This window comes from Leuciscus leuciscus, assembly GCF_965113295.1.
Source record: "Leuciscus leuciscus genome assembly, chromosome: 1".
In the NCBI taxonomy this organism is placed as follows: domain Eukaryota; kingdom Metazoa; phylum Chordata; class Actinopteri; order Cypriniformes; family Leuciscidae; genus Leuciscus; species Leuciscus leuciscus.
In genome coordinates, this window is record NC_138725.1 from 31,204,907 (window position 1) to 31,224,709 (window position 19,803).

Below are 19,803 nucleotides of genomic sequence, written 5' to 3' on the forward strand. Positions count from 1 at the left end.
ATTCACATGAATTGACTTGATTTGATAAAATTATGGTTTAAACCATCATCTTCACGTGAGACATTTACATTATATTATTATACCGTCCTAGTTTTTAAATAGCGCTAAAATGTATATTTTACATTTTAACCCTTTATGCGGATATAGAATGTCGTACAAGGTTCTCTGACATATCTTATCGTGTAAAACATCTATGTAGATCTATGTTTTTTTAAAAATACCGCGAAACAAAGGACACATCTTTCTATAAGCGACCCTCAAAATCTGTGCATACAACAAAACACATGGGTATGTGTACAATGATTTGTCAGAAAATTACTTTTGTTTGAAGAAAACCTTAAATCAGCTGGTGCTTGATAACTATTGAAGCTATTAAACACCCATGAATTCGGTAATGCGATATTGATATCACGTTTTCATTTTAACTCAATACATTTGAATGTGCTAAAGGTCTATGAACTTTAACATCTTAATAGTTGGTAAAATTAACTTAAAGCCTAGGCAAAATGAAATACATCCTAACTACTTTCTACATGCTTGTTACAGATCTTATGACGTACAATTCACCCATGCATACTGTAGGCTATGTTTTAAAAATATATGTATATTTTTATATATAAAATTTTGGTGTAATTATAGACATCTCTCCGGTGGCATATGCATAACTTCTCCATGACGCTACTTCTGATTCAATGTGGCATTATATGTAATCCTATAGGCCTACAGCAGTTTACGGCGTCATGATGACAACCCCTCCAGCGGGGCGGAGTGAGCTGTTGTCCTGATAAATATTTCAGGACTTCGCACACAACCCGGACAAAACCTCCTGTCGTCCTCACACCCTGCCTTTTCTCCCGTTTCGCAAAGTAGCCATCCTACAGCCCTGCGATACCCGTAACATCGACCACCACGGCATCCGTTTCAGACCAAATGGAGGAGCTGGTGGGTTACTTAAACCTGGATATGTCTCACCAGGATATGTCTCACCAGCGACCTCCGGCTTGTCACAGTCCTGACATGCGTCGGGAACAGGAACGCCTTGACACCTTTCAGAATTGGACTCTTGCACCAATAAGTCCAGCCGAGCTTGCCAAAAGTGGTTTCTACTACCTTGGCCAGGGCGACAGAGTGGCTTGCTTCAGTTGTGGAGGCCAGCTTAGCAACTGGGAACCGGGAGATCGGGCAGTATCAGAGCACCAGAGGCATTACCCCAACTGCCGCTTTGTTCGAGGTGACCGTGCAGATAATGTACCTTTATCTGGCGGCGACCTTTCCAATGTATCTAACTCGGCAATGCAACAGTGTGAAGAAAGGTTGCTCACATTTGTCTACTGGCCCTCAAGAATAACTGTTCGACCAGACCAATTGGCTAAGGCTGGTTTTTACTATGTTGGTCGTCGTGATGACGTGAAGTGCTTTTGTTGTGATGGTGGACTCAGATGTTGGGAGTCTGGTGATGATCCATGGGTAGAGCATGCCAAGTGGTTTCCAAGATGTGAATACCTGTTGCAAGAAAAGGGCCAAGAGTTTGTTCATCAGATTCAAGCAAGATTTCCAAGACTATTTGAACAGCTATTGACTAATGGAGACAGTAACTCGAGAGAATTTGTTGATCCAGCTGTTGTACACCTGGATCCTGGAGAAGACCGTTCAGAAGATGCAGTGATGATGAACAATCCTGTGGTGAAGTCTGCTTTAGAGATGGGATTTGAGCGTGGCCTGGTGAAGCAAACCGTGCAGAGCAAAATTCTCGCAAGTGGAGAAAATTACAAAACCGTTCAAGAGTTGGTGTCTGATTTACTAAGTGCAGAAGATGAGAAGAGAGAGGAGGAGCGAGAGCTTCTTGCTGAGGAAATGGCATCAGATGGTTTTACTTTTCTTAAGAAACATCATCATGTCATCTCACAGCAGCTAAAAAGCGTGCAGAGCTTAATGGACCATCTTCTAGAGGAGAACGTCATCTCACAGAAAGAGTATGACATTATTCGTAACTGCACTATAGTCAAGCAGCAGACAGGGCAGCTCATTGAGTTAGTCCTATCGAAAGGAAATGCAGCAGCAGAAGTCTTCCGCAACTGGATCAAGAAGAATGATGTCTGCCTGCTGAGAAAACTGATGACCCAGACAAATGAAGCTGCATCACCGAGTCAAGATCTTTCAGACTTGCCTATGGAGGAACAGTTAAGAAGACTTCAAGAGGAGCGCACATGCAAAGTTTGCATGGATAAGGAAGTGAACATTGTCTTCATGCCCTGTGGTCACCTAGTTGTGTGCAAAGAATGTGCGCCTTCTCTGCGCAAGTGTCCCATATGTAGAGGCTTGGTCAGAGGCGCTGTACGTACTTTCCTATCATAAAGTGAAGATATTCATCATCCAAGTAACAACAGTTTTTGGATGTGCAAATTTACACCAACTCTAATTGTTTCACATATAACTGTTGATTGTTAGATGATTTATCTAACAATTGAAATTGACGATAGGTTAAAATATTTTTATTTTTACATGTTAAATATTCCTTTCCCTCCTTTCACGTAAAAATACCACGCATCAACTGTAATTCATTAGCTTAACCATGTTGTTTAGTGACACACACAAAATAACCGTGTAATAATAAAAAAATAAGTGTAATAGTTAGACGAGTTTGAAGTGTAATACTCATCTTTCACGTCAATGTTTCGTAGACATAGCAGAAAGATGTTCTAAAATAAATATGATTTGTTTAGTCTTAAACACTCTCATACTTGAAGGACCGTCATTTAATTATCTTTATGCAATATTTGTTCATGTTTTTCATACATTCCTATATGAACAAAAACTGTACAAAAAACAAGATGTAAACAGCGTAATATGTAAAATGTCAATTCACACGCTAAAACTGGTCACTATAGTGGCTTTTCTGTATTTGTTTTAAAATGGCTCATGATGATGCATTTACTTTTAACCCAATTGACCTCTAGAATTTAGGTTTTACCAAAGTGTGGAAGTTTAACAGCCTCGAGCTTGGATGAATATGCCTCTCTCAGTGCAATAGTTAGATGTGATTCTGTTGTAATAGTTTAAGTGTAAAACAGCATGCACTTTGTGTAATTCGTAGATAGAGGGAAAGTTGCACTAAATGAAGTATCAATTTAGTCAGACAGAAAGACTATCACTTAAATTCTTAATTGTCATTTATTTCAGCTCTCAAAGAAACGTCTTCGCCTAAAACACATACAGTCCAACATACAACATGTGAAACAGCGTTGTGCTATCAGAACAAGATGACTAAATCTAGTGGAGTAATAAATCCATCATTTGGAAAACTTTTGTGTATTTATTATAAACGGCTCTTTTCTTAGTGATTTGGTCTTTTGAATCTTACATGGATTATAAGGACATGTGTGATTCGTGTATAAAGATTATGTTTTAAAGTTAGTCCATAGGGTGTGTAAAAATACACCCAAAGAATTAAGCACAACTATTACACATACTAAGTAGGAGAATATCTAACTGTATATTGTAGATTGTGAACATTCCATTATCCGTTTATTTGGGGTCAGAGAACATCCTTAGCTCATACATCTCTTTAATTTTGTTCTGGATGTTGAAGTGTTAGTTAAAAGATAAAGGTATTAGTTAATAACAAACAGACAAACAAACAAACAAACAACATGGAACCATGATATTAATATATAAAATATTGTATAATTACATGTTGAAGCATAGCCTACGCACAGTTTGAAAATGACTTCCATAATATTTTCTTTTAGTAAAGCTATGTCTGGATTATCCCAACGCATAGTTTTGCATCTGGGGGTGAGACCTCTCAGAGATTACACCAATATAAGCTTTCTCGAACATTTAATTAACATGCATTCCCTATATGTGGTTGTTAAACGCCTCAGGTAATTAATATGAAATGTAAGTTTGTCAGAAGAAAAAGGATCGGCCATACATTTAAAAAAAGTCTTTTAAGTGAAGATGTTGTGTTTGTCACAAAGACATCTAAAGAGTTTTTATACGTGTGAGGAAACCTCTCGCAATATTACTAATCATGTAATCACAGAAATAATGCAGGTCACCAGATTGTTTTAAAGAAATTAAAGCATAAATAAAGGTGATTCTTTATATAAAGAAGATAGACTTCTGCTTTTGCAACACACAAATGTATAAATGTTCAAAATCGTTTGTGTCTTTGGTAATTTACTTCCAATCCATACTTTGAAGCCTCATGGTTTTAGGTCTGTAAAAATACAGAATAAAAATAAAGAAATAACTATTATGACTACTGTAGGGGTAAATGAAATATCCTATTTTGTGTCTTGTTTTAGTGTAATAAACAGTTTTTGTAAAGCAAAGAGTTGTATTAATGTTTTTTAAAGTCCCCGTGAACCGGAAGTTGCAAAACGACTTTTCTCCACTGTTGTGACGTATTTCCAAGTGAAGGGGAATATTGAACAGACTCCTCCTGTCCATCTCTGCTCATAGCAGACGGTTTAAGGAGTGGTTAAGCCGTCAAACTGACGTCATCAGAAAAGAAACGCCATTTCCAGACCGGAAGTTGCTTTTCAGACTTTGATTAAAGATTACCATGACCAACCATTTTTCCTGTGTATTAACTTGCACGGATTAATTTTTCACCACAAGACTAGTAATATGCGCTAACAAAGTAAATAGGATAAATTTTGATTTCATGTCGACTCTAAAAATAGCTTTCATCAATTTCTTGTAAAGAAAACCAAAAGTTTACAGTATCACCCAAAGCTCACAATGCCATTCAGAGTTCAGAAGAGATAATTTCTCGTTAGGCATAACACAGCATGGTACAAAGTTATGCTCTCTCTCTCTCTATGATGTCGTAAAAGTTAAGACGTTCATCCGTATGTATGTGTGTGTGTGTGTGTGTGTGTGTGTGTGTGTGTGTGTGTGTGGACAGATGCTTGAAAATATTAGGCTAGAAATATCTAATAGTGAATTAATAACTAAATTAGCCTAAATAAAAAATGTAAACATTTTGAACGTTGTTTTGATAAGTCTTTTTTACCAAGATTTAAATCTGTAGCTATAGGCTAGCGCTGCGCATGTGTATTCTCATACGTTGCGGAGTTTTAGGTGGGCGGAGACTCTATTTCTCATTCATGTGCTTTGCGGGACAGCGTAAGAGATATTGTTAGCTAAAAACTAAACAAAAGTTTATGTTAAAAAGTTTTGCTTATAATCTATTTGTTTGATGTATTTTTTAACTGTTGTAGTTTGATATGTTTGATATGTTGCTCACGTTTGAAACATTGTTTAAAAAACATAATTTACCATTTTTCTGGTATCTTTAAAAGTCGTTCGTGAAAGACATTCTATAACAGACATTCTATAATATTTTTTTTTACAGGTTTTAAAATCTGTAGGTGAAGGAAACATTCTAACTTGTTTTACATTTTTCTGATAGGCCTAACGTTTTAAATACTACACCTTTGTATTTTAAAGGTCTGTATCATTTTAAAAAGTTATATGTGAAAGTGTTACATGTCTGTGAAAAGAAAACTGTTTGCCTGCCACTTACGTTTCACGGTTTTACAGTTTAAATCACATAGTTTTGAACAGATTTATTATTTTTTTACTCCAAAACGCATTCTCAAACAATGATCAGATTTCTCCATTGGGAGATGTGGATTATCCTATCGAAGAGTGAATAAATCAGTAGTGAATATTTGTTAACTTCACCAAAAGTCCAAAATTAACTGAAACATGAGTTTTTTATTTTTTTAAACAACTATTATTTTTTATAAATGTTATTTACTAGTGTAATTATAAATAAATCTAGCGTTAGGTGGGCGGAGACTCTGCTTCACACATGATCTATAGGCTACTCAATCATGTTTCTACCGGCGATGAGTGATGTAGTATCATACGGAACTTAAAACTAAACTTTAGTAGCATATTGTATTTTAGTTGACGTTGTTTTGAATGTTTTTTTTTATTTTTTTATCTGTATGTGAACGACCACATTCTAACTATTTTCAGATAACGTTGTAAAATGTACGAATACTAAACCATTGCATTTTAACTTTATGCCGTGTTTTTAAAAAGTTTTACATATGGAAAGCAAAACTTTTCTTTAATTAAAAATGTATGAACGCTAACGACATGTGTATTTTAAATTTATATATTATTTTTAAAATGTGTGTTTACCACCCTTTGTATTTTAATGATAAACATTGTATTAATGTCTTTTTTTGTATGTGATTGTGAAAAGTACACCTTTAAATGTGGACCGTGGGAATTTTCCCACGTTGGAGGGCTCAGTCCAAAAGTGGGGAGGAGTGGGGGTCGGTGTTTGTGTGAGTGTGAGTTAAATATAATTTCTCCTATGACATAGGCGAAGCAAGGCATAGCATGTTTATTAATATAGCACATTTTATACACTGGCAATTCAAAATACTTTACATAGAAAGGATTAAATAATCACAAAATGTATTCAGCCAATCGATGCTTTTCTGTGGGTATCCATTCGTTGCAGCCGGTAATCCTATTGGTGCGTATCCATCAACAGATCCAAATGCGTCGCTCCATTTTAAAAAAAGCTACGTGATTTTAGAAAAAATCTGTTCCAACACATGTAAAACATTCCATTGAAACATGAATTTTAAATCGTAGTAGGCTATTTTAAATGCTCATCCTCAGAAATAGGCTACGAACATTTGGGTACATCCATTCCAAAAAGTATATAAACGTAATCCTCTGGGTGTTTTTTATATATATATATAATCCGTGAGAAGTCGGTATCTTGCAACCGTGGTTAATCCAGCCCACTCTGCTATGAAAACCGGTTCACTCCCATCATCTTTCAAATCTCTCCATTCTCCTGTATAAAATAAAATCCAATCCCTTTCCGTAAAAAAACAAATTGGGATCCTCTGTTGTATTCGTTGTGAATCGCTCGTTATCCATTAACCAATCTGACTTCGCACGCACGTCCTCCAGAAAAGTATTTCACTTGCGCTCCACCGGCTCGTGGAGAAATCGCGTTAAACGGGTCCTGGTAACTATGTTTTTTTTTTCGCGGCGCTAAGGTCGAATCCTCCATAGCTTCATCAATGTTTCAGGAGTTTTGGGGTCTGACGTAGCCATAGTGTTCTACTTGAATAAAACCACAAGTAGCTCTTGTCATGTTTGCGCTCCTTTTTAAACAGCTCATGTGACTGTGATGCTGTGGGAGGGGGATTCCCGTGAGTGATGTCATTTGTATCATCCAATGACATCTGAGAGGTGTGTCTTAATTTTACACAACCTATGAGCTTTGAGAGGGGCGTGTTAGGGGGTGTGGTCTCTTCGGGCCGTTGCATCGGTTTTCTTTGGTCATTTAAGTCTGGCTACTGAGCTGACCGGACGTGTTTTCTATTTGGGAGCTTGAAGGGGGTGTGGGAATTTCCCACGGTGACATCTGTTGGGGCGGGGCTAGGGGCGGGGTTTGTGTGTGTCTCTCTGTAGGCCTCAGACTGCTTTATTTCTGTCTGACCTGTGGACTGAATGGACGCTCTACACTTTGCTCCACTACAACGAACCACTTATATATCTTTAAACTCCGAGTCTTTAACAACTGGGTATGTAAAAACGTAACACTTTTTAAACTAGTTTGTGTTTTATGTAAAAGTTTTACAAATACTGTCTGAAAGTTAAATGCTTACAAATCAATCTTTTCTGTAAATTAAAAAAACTCTTAACTTGTTTTAATGTTTTAACATCTTTAAATAACACTAACTCATTTTTTAATATCTCTTTTAGAGAAAAATGCAATTTTAACTTATTTCATTGATGTTTTGAAAGTGATGAATGTACATCTGTCTTCTTTAATAAAAACACTGATCTCACACTCTGGCTATGTCTTTATTGTACATTTTTTAAAAAGTTTTAATTTACACTGTTTAGAACTACTGAGCGTGCGAAATTTTCCCACGCTTCAAATGTTCAACCCCTAAGGAGGCGTGACACAAATCCGATTTTCCCACGGTGTACTGTACAGCCCATAAGTGGGAGGAGCTAGCGTGGGAAATTCCCACGGTGTACTGTACAGCCCATAAGTGGGAGGAGCTAGCGTGGGAAATTCCCACGGTCAAAGGGGGCGGGGCTTTGAGGGCCATAAAGCAATAAAACTGTCAGTTTTTTTGATGGAAGGTGCCCTCTATTCTCTCTCTACTGTGGTCCTGCACGCGGGAGTGAACGACATCAGGCTGCGCCAGACGGAGGTTCTAAAGAAAGACTTCAGGAATCTGATCGATACGGTACGCAGCACATCGCCCGAAACAACGATTATTGTGTCAGGACCGCTTCCCACGTATCGACTAGGACATGAAAAGTTTAGTAGACTATCCGCGCTAAATGAATGGTTAATGTCATGGTGCAATGAGCAGAAACTGCTCTTTGCAAATAATTGGAATCTGTTTTGGGAGCGTCCTAGGCTTTTCCGTGCCGATGGATTACACCCAAACAGATTCGGAGTGGATCTTCTGTCGGATAACATCTCCAAAATGTTAAATACCGTTAGATGACTAGTTACCAAAAGTCCAAATCATAGTCTCTGCTGCACCAATTTAACTGATATAAATACTAGTGTAGAACATTGCATAGAAACTGTGTCTATTCCTCGTTTAGTGAGATAAAATAATAAATCTACTGCAGGATCTAGGAAAAATCTAATTGTTATTAAAACAGAAAATGTTGCTATTAGTAAACAAAAACTATTTCTAAAGGTCTTCTAAACATTAGATCACTCACACCTAAGGCAGTTATTGTAAATGAAATAGTCACAGATAATAGTTTCGATGTACTTTGCCTTACTGAAACCTGGGTCAAACCAAATGATTATTTCGGTCTAAATGAGTTGTAGCGTTTATACGCCCACGTATAAATATCATTAATTATTTTTCATAACGGATTATGAATAATAATTAATATTTTAATTTTTTTCAGAATTTACCGTAGCAGAATCAATAGTATGATCCTTTTATCAGTTCATCCAATGAACAGAAAGCATAAACAATTATTAACTCTAGGAAATATAATATCTTCCTGGCCAAGAAAGTATAATCTCCAGCTAACAGTAAATTAAGAAATAAATCAAGGGTAAAAGCATAGGTAACTTAGATCGAAGTTCAAGACAATAAATTCATAAGCAGATAACACAAGTAATCTCTTTTCAAATACACACAATACTTTATTGATTATATAGGCTACTAACACATAAACTAATATCTAACACAAACCCAAACACACACACATTAATACGAGTTGCAAAAAGGGATAGAGTGAGGAAAGAGTGGGTTTAAGAGTGAGAGGATGAAATCTCACGATTCTATGCACTTATAAGACATGACCTGGAACGAACCATTAATCATTAATTAACCCTTCTATCGTTTCTTAGACAGGTTATTAAATGTATCAATACACCAGTTCAGCTTTCAGTCTGGAGGTACTACTTGCTTGTCCTTTGCGTTCCTTTTTTGGAATTCCCTTTGTTGCGTAAAAGGGGGTTTCCCGGTCCGTTCGTTGGCTGGTCTCCTCGTGCCTGATGTCTGCGGCGGCCAGTCACATGGTGTGCTGGAGCTGCTGAATGAAAAGTCTTTGAAGTTGAAAGCGTGCGTTGCAGCCGTGAATCGTTGACCGAAACTTTGCCGCAAAACTTTACTTAAAACCGAGACTTTCAATCGGAAAGGGAAAATAACACAAAGAAAGAAATAAAATGAGATATGGAGTTGTTAGATGACTGGAAATGAATCTAACCCATCTGATCTTAATTTGGGTTGGTCTGCTCCTCAGTTACATGGTTACTAGTCTTGCTTTAGATCTTCATCTTTTTCTGCCCATCTTTGTTCTGCCTTTGTGAGAAGAGAGTTCTTCTAAAACTTCGTTTGGGTCTTAAGACTTTAAACTCAAAGTTCGTCCAACCTCCAGGATGAGTTCTGGCCAATTAGACACTGGCTAAATTTAGGAGGTGGCGTTCTTTTCAGTTCTGATCGTAAATCATGCTTATCTGTGCTCTCCTTACTAACAGAGAGAACAGAGGCCACAGTTTAGACATTGTCAGTATTATAAGAATACGAAACATTTTGCACAGATTTCAATCACGCCATCTTCTGAATCACGAGCATACGATCATACTGATATGAAACACAACACACTTTCATTCAAACATCTAACAGTTATAACCATTAAATGACTTACATGGGATTTAAACTTATTAAAACATGCACATAAGTGACAGAAACAAATACAGGATTATGTAGTTGCATGACGTTTGATTAAAAGTCCATCGAGAATTGTTTTGGGATGATTTTATGTATTTTTATGAATCAAAGTCTCAGTCTCTTTGGTTTGAAAAGATTTTACACCCTGAGGTCATTCAGAGGTCCTACGAAGAAGGGGGTCTGGAATGTTGTGGGGGTTCAGCAACATCTGCTGGTATCGATCCGTCTTGCAACCTATCAAAGTTGACCAATAAAAGTCGTTGGTCCGCAGACTTTCTGGAGACTGTGAATGATTCATGGCTCTGGGTTGGGTAATTTGAATCTGGAATGTGAGGACTCTTGTGTGAGACCTTTGTCTCTGTCTTTCTCTTAACCAATCAGTATTTTGGCAACAAAGCATTGACCAGTTATTTCGTTAGTGGCTGGGGGCTCTTTTAATTAGTCAGACCTGTGATGCCGGACCCGATGGCAAGATTGATGACGATCATGAGACGTTCTGAACAAATCTTCCCCCCTTCATTTGCGAGAAGCGGAGAGTTTGCATTAATTTTCTGGAAGACGATTAGTCTGTGTTTGGTTCATTCTCGTAGTTGTTACATATCCCCCCTTGGTTCGGCGATGTGTTGAAATGAAGACATCGGTGAACCCTGGAGAAACACGGGTGGAAGAAGCAAACACACACAGCAAACAACAAGACAACACCTCCATGACTGGTCACTTTACTGGTGCAGGGCATTAGATTATCTAGGCATAAACAGGTTCACTCTCTCAATATAGTTAATCACGTTGGTTTAGTTCAATTTTAGGACCGTTATCCTAGTTCGTTTTGGGACGGTGATTAATCAATTTTGTGATTAAATTTGATTTGTTTGTTTTATTCTCTTCTAAATTGTTCTAGGTTTGGACCAATTTACCTTTCAATTTGTGATACGAATGATGCAGGGAGTTCTCTGGCTCACGTTCGTTTTAAGGTGACTTACAAATATTAGGCGTGGTGTGTCAATCCTATTATTGCGACATTGACCCTAATGGGGTGGACTGGCATTTTACCTAATAAAAGAAGAAGGAGAGGAAGGAAGAGGTAAAACAAAACAAAGCAGTTGAGTGTTTCCTGATATGACTTATAACTACTGTTGCGCAGCTAAGGTGTAAGGTATCACAATGTAACGAGAGGTGTTCTCAGGTGTACTTGTTGGATGGATAGTTAGTTACCATGTTTCCTATGGTAAGTGTAGCTAAGTTGTTAAGCTAGTTTCTGAAGTTAGTTTCTACCTGTGTGGGAAAACATGTTTGTTGCATGTTTTGCATGGTAGAGGCGGTTAACTTCTGTATGTTAGTGAGTATGTTAGGGGTGTTGTGTAGTGTATGCATGTATGTATGCATGTATGTATGTATGTATGGTCAGATCTGTTTCAGTCTGTTTTGCTCCCCCCTTTGCTTGATGGCTTAGCTTTGATGAGCTTGTTTCCTCTTTGCCTTGGAAAAGGGATCTTCTGTGATCTGCTGGGGGTCACACCAGTAAGGCAGGAAGTTCTCTGGCAGACATTGGGAGGTAGTTTGGCATGGCTGCGTGAAGCTGTGGTTCAAAACTTTGTCTCCATTGTTGCATCCCTCCGATGATGCCTTCTGGTTGTGACAGACTTTCTGACCTTCTGTGCTTACTGTTGTTGCTGTAGCACACACATGGTTCTTGAGTTTGGAGCTCGTTGGGTGGTTTCTTTATGAGTGATGGGTAGCCAGGATGGTGTTTTCTGGTACCTCTGGGTGTTTGTCAGTGGTTGACTGTGAGAGACCACTTTGTTCTGTGTTGTTGTAGAACAAGTGGTCGTCATCTTCATTATGAAGGTGTATCAGATGAATCGGTGGTCTTCCGTTCCATCGCCATCCTGTTCGTCATCCATGTTTACCTCATTTCCGATGAGCACTTTCAGTTGCCTCATTAGTTGCTCCATGTCTTCTGAGGGTAAACTGTCTTGTTCTTGGGCATACTCAGTGCTGTGCTTAACTGAGTGGTGCCGAGGTGGGTTTCTTGAGAAGCGTGGCTGGTCCCATGACTTTTCCATGCGGTTGGTGTGGTATCTGTCATCGGCATGGGAGTCACGTTCTCTGTGCTTCTTACGAAGAACTGTGGAGTTGTCATGCCACTGGTTGTCTTCCAGTGCAAGGCTTGTGTCTTGGCTGAAGGAGTTTAAAACTGTGGATGTTTTCAAACCTTTCTTTGAGGACATCTTCTGTTTGATGTGGGCCTTGTGTGTCAGGTCACGTAGCTGTCGAATTGTCATTGTGTCTGCGCAGGCCACAAGACCAAGATGATGACTTAATCCGGGATGCAGGTTTCTCAGAAAGAGGTTTTTGAAGTTCACATCCTCTTCTTGTTGAGGTGAGTTATGTGCACCAAAGAAGGCTTGTCGAAAACGGTGGTAGTAGGCTTGAGGAGTTTCTTGTCGACCTTGTTTGGTTTCCAAGGCGATTAACACACCATGTTCCGACTCTGGGCCTGTGAATTCTTTAATCAGTGTCTCACATAGCAGCTGGTAGTTTGACTTGACATGAGCAGGTTGTCGGTCTAGGAAACTTCGGACCTATGAACTGGATGTCGATCTGAGGAGATAAAACCTGTCTCTGTCAGTCACATGTGGTCTCACCTCTAGGTGGAAGTTGATATCTCGAATGTGGGCCCGGATGTCGGGGCCCTCCGTGGAGTTCGGGTTGAACTGAGTGATATTCTTAACCAGCTTGTTGAGATCTTTAAAGGTCATCCCCTGCGCAGCTTTGGAGTCTGTCTGGATGAGCTTCCTTTGTTTGTTGTCAGTGAACAGTTCTGTGGTGAAGGCTGGTGACATTTCGGGTTGTGGCCATTCACTCCTTTCACTGTATGCCAGTTCTTGGATGGAGGACTCTGTTGTGCTCAGCAGTGGTGATGCTGAGGGAGGTCTCTCCCTTCTTGGCTCTGGTTTCTCTTGGAAAATGTGCTGGAGTTCATCTCTGACCGCATAGAGCTCGTCGTTGACGTCATCTCGCTGTTGGGTCAGATGGTCGATTTCAGCACTGCACCTTTCCAGGTGGTCTTTCAGAGCAGTGATTTTAGAGTTCTTGTCTTTAATGTCAGCTTTAGCTTTCTCAAGCTGATGTTCAGCAGACTGGAGTTGGTTTACCAGGTGCTTCTGGACAGTCTTTAATTCTTGTTTGTCACGTTCAGTGACTGCAAGGGCTTCTTGGAGCTTGTCAACTTGCTTCTTTGTTTCTTGCTTCACTTTGTCGGGCACTTCGAGTTCAACTTGAGCTTTCATTTTGAGCTGGTCAGTGCAGAGTTGAGTGTGCATCAGCTCTCTCAGGAACTCAGTGGTCTGACGCTTGAAGTCATCTTGTACTTTCACTTCCAGCTTGTCTATGCGGCTCTGGGCACGAATCAGCTCCTCCTGCAGGTGGGTGATGTGCTTGTCGCTTAGCTCCAGCTGGGCTGTGAAGGCATTGCTTAGGGAACAGGTAATCTTGGTTAGTTCCACGTGGTTGTGGTTCTGGCTTGAATCATGTGTCAGGAATCTTCTCAGAATTATGATTATTATTAAAAATAATAACAGTTCAATTGTCTTTGGTGTGAGGCAGTCTGTAATGCCTCTGAGCCAGGCGTCCACGTCAGTGGGGTTTGTTGTCCACGCCATGTTGGCACGCTGGGGTGAAGAGACTGACACAGATCTGTGTGGGGTGTAAGCCTATATGTGGTTGAACAGCTAAGTGTCGTTTCAGTGACTGTACAACAATAGTGAAGTGTTGTAATGTCTAAGTGTTGGTCTCAGTGTAGACAGGTAGGCTAGTGATGTGGAAACTTTGTCACTCAACTGAGTAAGGGAAAAAGAGAGAGAGGTTAAAAACCAATTTCAAAATAAAAAAAAACAAGAAAGAAAATTCTTAACTAAGAGAAATATTATTTTTCTCGTAAATGCTTCCTATCACAGAGAATCTCTTTTCAGAAAGGTAAACAAAATTATTGTTTATGTTTACAAGGAAAAATAATACAATACTAATGCTGATACCTCTCTTCTGAATTTGACAGGATTGACACCACACACCGTCAGTTGGACCGCTTACAGCTGGGATGCTATGAAGGCGACGGTTGCTCAACACTTGTCTCTGTAAATTGATCTTGGATAAGATGTCAAATTGTAAATTGCGTTTACAGATGCAGGGAGAGTATGGAGAACAGAGAGGGTTTGATTAAAAATCAAATACCTAATGATTGTTTTCTTTGGGAAGATTATCTTTCTCTTTCTTTAGACTCGATTGATGGTTCTCCCAGGTTTGTTCCCTACAAATGTGAAGAATGGGATGGAATAAAGCAGGACAGAACAGGAAAGATGTAAGAAGGAAAGGAGGGAAGGAGATTGGATCCGCAAATGGCTCTGGAGCCTTTGTCGAACTACGAGTATAGAATTGATAGTTGCCAACCAACTAAACATTCAAAAATAAAACTTTGTAAGAGAGGGTTATCTCTGATTTATTTGAAACTCGTAGTGAGATACCAATGTCTCCTATTGAGGCTCAGGTGTTTCACTCCCAAGCTAGAATAAAATGAAAGAAAGTAATAATGATAATGGACAAAAATAAGAAAAGGGGAATTAAATAAAGAGGTCAATAAGTAAAATAGAATGGTTAAGTTTATAACCCCAACAAAAAGAAAGGAGAAACGGAGGATACAACGCAATAACAATAAATGAGCAAGTATGAGTCGAACAATATTTGTAATAGGGAAATGTTGGTTGAATACGTTTACTTTCACAGTTTAAGACTTATTCACCTGAAGTGATTAAATCTAAAAGAGAAATTTAGAAATTATGAAATTAGAATTATTAAAATAAATATAAAAGTCATTAGAAATTATGTTTAGGAAAATAAAATTTCAATTTTAAATTTCCTTGTTTTAAATCAAATTCGAATTTGACAATTAATAATTGTAAACCCGTAATTTCCTTTTCACGTAAAACGTAGGTTAGTAATTAATAATTGCAAACCGATATTTTCCTTTTCACGGAAAATATGGGTAAATAGAATATGAGAAGGGTAAATAGAATATGAGAAAGGTAAAAGAAGAAAAGATCAACAGGTGTAAAAGTCAAGGTGTTTAAATGGTTAAATCACTTTAACGTTGTTCAAGCAGACACTGTATTTAACCACTGATGTTAATACCACTGGTGACCGTAAATAATGCTTAGGCTTTAGCATAAGTTAGGCCTCAATTGTAAACAACTACTTAGCGTAGCTTAGCTTAGCTTAGCCACAAGGGTTAGCTAGCCTAGCCACCAAAGGGTTTGTTTACACTGTGGTCAGACGGGCTTTGCTGTGGCTCTGATCATGCGAGGGGTCAGAGTTCCCCCGGAAGCGTTGGTTAAGACTTCCGTGTCACGATTGTAACTATGGCGACAAAACAAACGCTCGTGGGCAAACACGTGAATTGCAGTTTGTAAACAGTTATGCATGTTAAGTGAAATGTCGGCGCATTTCAAAACTGTTTAAAGAATATGCACGCACAGTCGATCATATAACGTGAAATGTCGACGCATTTCAAAAATACAAATACACCACTCGTAGCTGTTTTACGACGTGGGGCTTCACTCAGTTGTTTAGAGTGAGATTAACTTTAAAGGACAGCTTTGCGCTGTAATAGATGGAACAATAGTGATCTCGGCAGATCGTCTCTGTGCAATTTTATCTGAGCACACAAAAACAACAGGGTTCTTAACGGTTGGTTGAGTTTCAACGTCAAGCTTTACTTGACCACAACTTTAAATAACTCCTATTCAACTACACTCGGACATACGCAGTGTTTACACGATAATTAATTGAACAGACACAGATAAGGGGATTGCCGTGGGACACGCACAGACAACCTGAGAAATAAAGACTAATCTGTGAGTTGAATATTCGTCCTTGCAGTGGAACACGCACTGAGTGACGATCAGATAAATAAGGACTAACTTAACGTTAACGTTAGAGGAGGAACACGCTCATCCGTCCTTTACATGGCTATTTTAATTACTGCAGTATAATTTCATTAAGCACTCTGGCTGATACACACACATATAGCTTTGAAAGACGCTGGAACTAGCAGACGTCAGTAAGCTATAATCAAAGTATTTCAGAAATTGAGGGACACGCTCAATTCTTACCTTATCGTAGTGTGAGATTTTATATCTTGGGTTATTTTACTGCAGTTGAAAATAAAAATAAAAATAGGGAGGCAAACTAGACTAGACTAGAGTAAACAGCTCGAGTAGCAGGCAGCAGCATTCAAACAGGGCGCGCGCACGGCGCGCTCTCCATACGTCACACACAGACTCTCAGAGGTTCGGATCCCTTATCCGCACAATATGAAAAGATAAATTACTTGGTAATATGCTTACAATTTAGGTTAAACTTCCCGCATATTCTCCACCATAAAATGTAGCGTTTATACGCCCACGTATAAATATCATTAATTATTTTTCATAACGGATTATGAATAATAATTAATATTTTAATTATTTTCAGAATTTACCGTAGCAGAATCAATAGTATGATCCTTTTATCAGTTCATCCAATGAACAGAAAGCATAAACAATTATTAACTCTAGGAAATATAATATCTTCCTGGCCAAGAAAGTATAATCTCCAGCTAACAGTAAATTAAGAAATAAATCAAGGGTAAAAGCATAGGTAACTTAGATCGAAGTTCAAGACAATAAATTCATAAGCAGATAACACAAGTAATCTCTTTTCAAATACACACAATACTTTATTGATTATATAGGCTACTAACACATAAACTAATATCTAACACAAACCCAAACACACACACATTAATACGAGTTGCAAAAAGGGATAGAGTGAGGAAAGAGTGGGTTTAAGAGTGAGAGGATGAAATCTCACGATTCTATGCACTTATAAGACATGACCTGGAACGAACCATTAATCATTAATTAACCCTTCTATCGTTTCTTAGACAGGTTATTAAATGTATCAATACACCAGTTCAGCTTTCAGTCTGGAGGTACTACTTGCTTGTCCTTTGCGTTCCTTTTTTGGAATTCCCTTTGTTGCGTAAAAGGGGGTTTCCCGGTCCGTTCGTTGGCTGGTCTCCTCGTGCCTGATGTCTGCGGCGGCCAGTCACATGGTGTGCTGGAGCTGCTGAATGAAAAGTCTTTGAAGTTGAAAGCGTGCGTTGCAGCCGTGAATCGTTGACCGAAACTTTGCCGCAAAACTTTACTTAAAACCGAGACTTTCAATCGGAAAGGGAAAATAACACAAAGAAAGAAATAAAATGAGATATGGAGTTGTTAGATGACTGGAAATGAATCTAACCCATCTGATCTTAATTTGGGTTGGTCTGCTCCTCAGTTACATGGTTACTAGTCTTGCTTTAGATCTTCATCTTTTTCTGCCCATCTTTGTTCTGCCTTTGTGAGAAGAGAGTTCTTCTAAAACTTCGTTTGGGTCTTAAGACTTTAAACTCAAAGTTCGTCCAACCTCCAGGATGAGTTCTGGCCAATTAGACACTGGCTAAATTTAGGAGGTGGCGTTCTTTTCAGTTCTGATCGTAAATCATGCTTATCTGTGCTCTCCTTACTAACAGAGAGAACAGAGGCCACAGTTTAGACATTGTCAGTATTATAAGAATACGAAACATTTTGCACAGATCTCAATCACGCCATCTTCTGAATCACGAGCATACGATCATACTGATATGAAACACAACACACTTTCATTCAAACATCTAACAGTTATAACCATTAAATGACTTACATGGGATTTAAACTTATTAAAACATGCACATAAGTGACAGAAACAAATACAGGATTCTGAAGTTGCATGACGTTTGATTAAAAGTCCATCGAGAATTGTTTTGGGATGATTTTATGTATTTTTATGAATCAAAGTCTCAGTCTCTTTGGTTTGAAAAGATTTTACACCCTGAGGTCATTCAGAGGTCCTAAGAAGAAGGGGGTCTGGAATGTTGTGGGGGTTCAGCAACATCTGCTGGTATCGATCCGTCTTGAAACCTATCAAAGTTGACCAATAAAAGTCGTTGGTCCGCAGACTTTCTGGAGACTGTGAATGATTCATGGCTCTGGGTTGGGTAATTTGAATCTGGAATGTGAGGACTCTTGTGTGAGACCTTTGTCTCTGTCTTTCTCTTAACCAATCAGTATTTTGGCAACAAAGCATTGACCAGTTATTTCGTTAGTTGCTGGGGGCTCTTTTAATTAGTCAGACCGGTGATGCCGGACCCGATGGCAAGATTGATGACGATCATGAGACGTTCTGAACAAATCTTCCCCCCTTCATTTGCGAGAAGCGGAGAGTTTGCATTAATTTTCTGGAAGACGATTAGTCTGTGTTTGGTTCATTCTCGTAGTTGTTACAGATTCTACTCCATCTGGATACTCCTATAAGCATGAGCCCCGTCTGATTGGTCGTGGCGGCGGTGTTGCAACAATCTATAGAGATATTCTCAATGTTACTAAGAAAACGGGTTATAAATTTATTTCTTTTGAAGTACTTGTACTAAATGTTATGCTCTTAGATGTTAGAAAAAAATCCCTATTATCTCTAGCCTTGGCTACCGTATATAGACCGCCTGGGCCTTACGCTGATTTCCTAAAAGAGTTTGCAGATATTCTCTCAGATCTATTGGTCAATGTCGATAAAGCATTAATTGTTGGAGATTTTAACATACACGTAGATAATCCAAATGATGCGTTAGGGGCTGCGTTTACAGATTTATTAAATTCCTTTGGGGTCAAGCAAAACATCACCGGACCAACTCATCGTCTTAATCATACACTCGATTTAATTATATCATATGGAACCGATCCAACCGATATAGATATCATTCCACAAAGTGATGATGTCACTGACCATTATATGGTAACCTGCATATTACGTACTGCTGTAATATGTCATGCGGCACCGCGTTATCGACCAGGCAGAACAATCCTTCCATCCACCATAGATAATTTCTCAAATTGCTTATCTAATCTGTCTCAGCTGCTGCCTGAATCCAAACAAACAGATGAATTAGAAGAACTAACTAGCACTATGAGCTCCATTCTCTCTGGAACACTGGATATTGTTGCACCGATTAGATTAAAAAGGTCAGAGAGAAAATTAAAGCACCATGGTACAACAATACTACGCGTGTTCTAAAGAGAGAAACCCGTAATTTAGAGCGTAAATGGAAAAAAACGAACTTAGAGGTCTTTAGAATCGCGTGGAAAGACAGTATGTCACGTTATAAAAAGGCCCTAAAAGCGGCCAGGGCTGAGCACCTCCGCAAACTAATAGAAAATAACCAAAATAATCCAAGGTTTTTATTTAATACCGTGGCTAGACTAACAAATAAACAGACATCACCCGAACAAAATATCCCGTTACAGTTTAGTAGTAATGATTTCATGAACTTCTTCACTGAGAAAATAGAAAACATCAGAACCACAATTGTAAACGTTCAATCTTCAATCGCGCCTTATTATTCAGCCTCAATTATCACCCCGCAAGAACAATTACAGTGCTTTACAGCTATAGAACAAAAAGAGTTAAATAAACGTATCAT

The 19,803-nt window shown here is 38.7% G+C and overlaps 2 protein-coding genes across 2 annotated transcripts in view; both read left to right on the forward strand.

Moving 5' to 3' along the window:
* Positions 1–19,427, forward strand: part of LOC309477902 (uncharacterized protein) — a 160,299-nt gene extending 140,872 nt beyond the window's left edge. Inside the window, exon 2 of the mRNA XM_082141404.1 lies at positions 19,365–19,427. The gene's annotated coding sequence lies outside the window, so the exon portion shown is untranslated. The remainder of the gene's footprint in view (positions 1–19,364) is intronic.
* LOC309506559 (baculoviral IAP repeat-containing protein 2-like) lies at positions 352–4,777 on the forward strand. The gene has a single exon (XM_082180402.1). The coding sequence runs from the start codon at positions 931–933 to the stop codon at positions 2,353–2,355; it is 1,425 nt and encodes a 474-aa protein (XP_082036528.1). The 5' UTR covers positions 352–930; the 3' UTR covers positions 2,356–4,777.
* Positions 19,428–19,803: the final 376 nt, after the last annotated feature.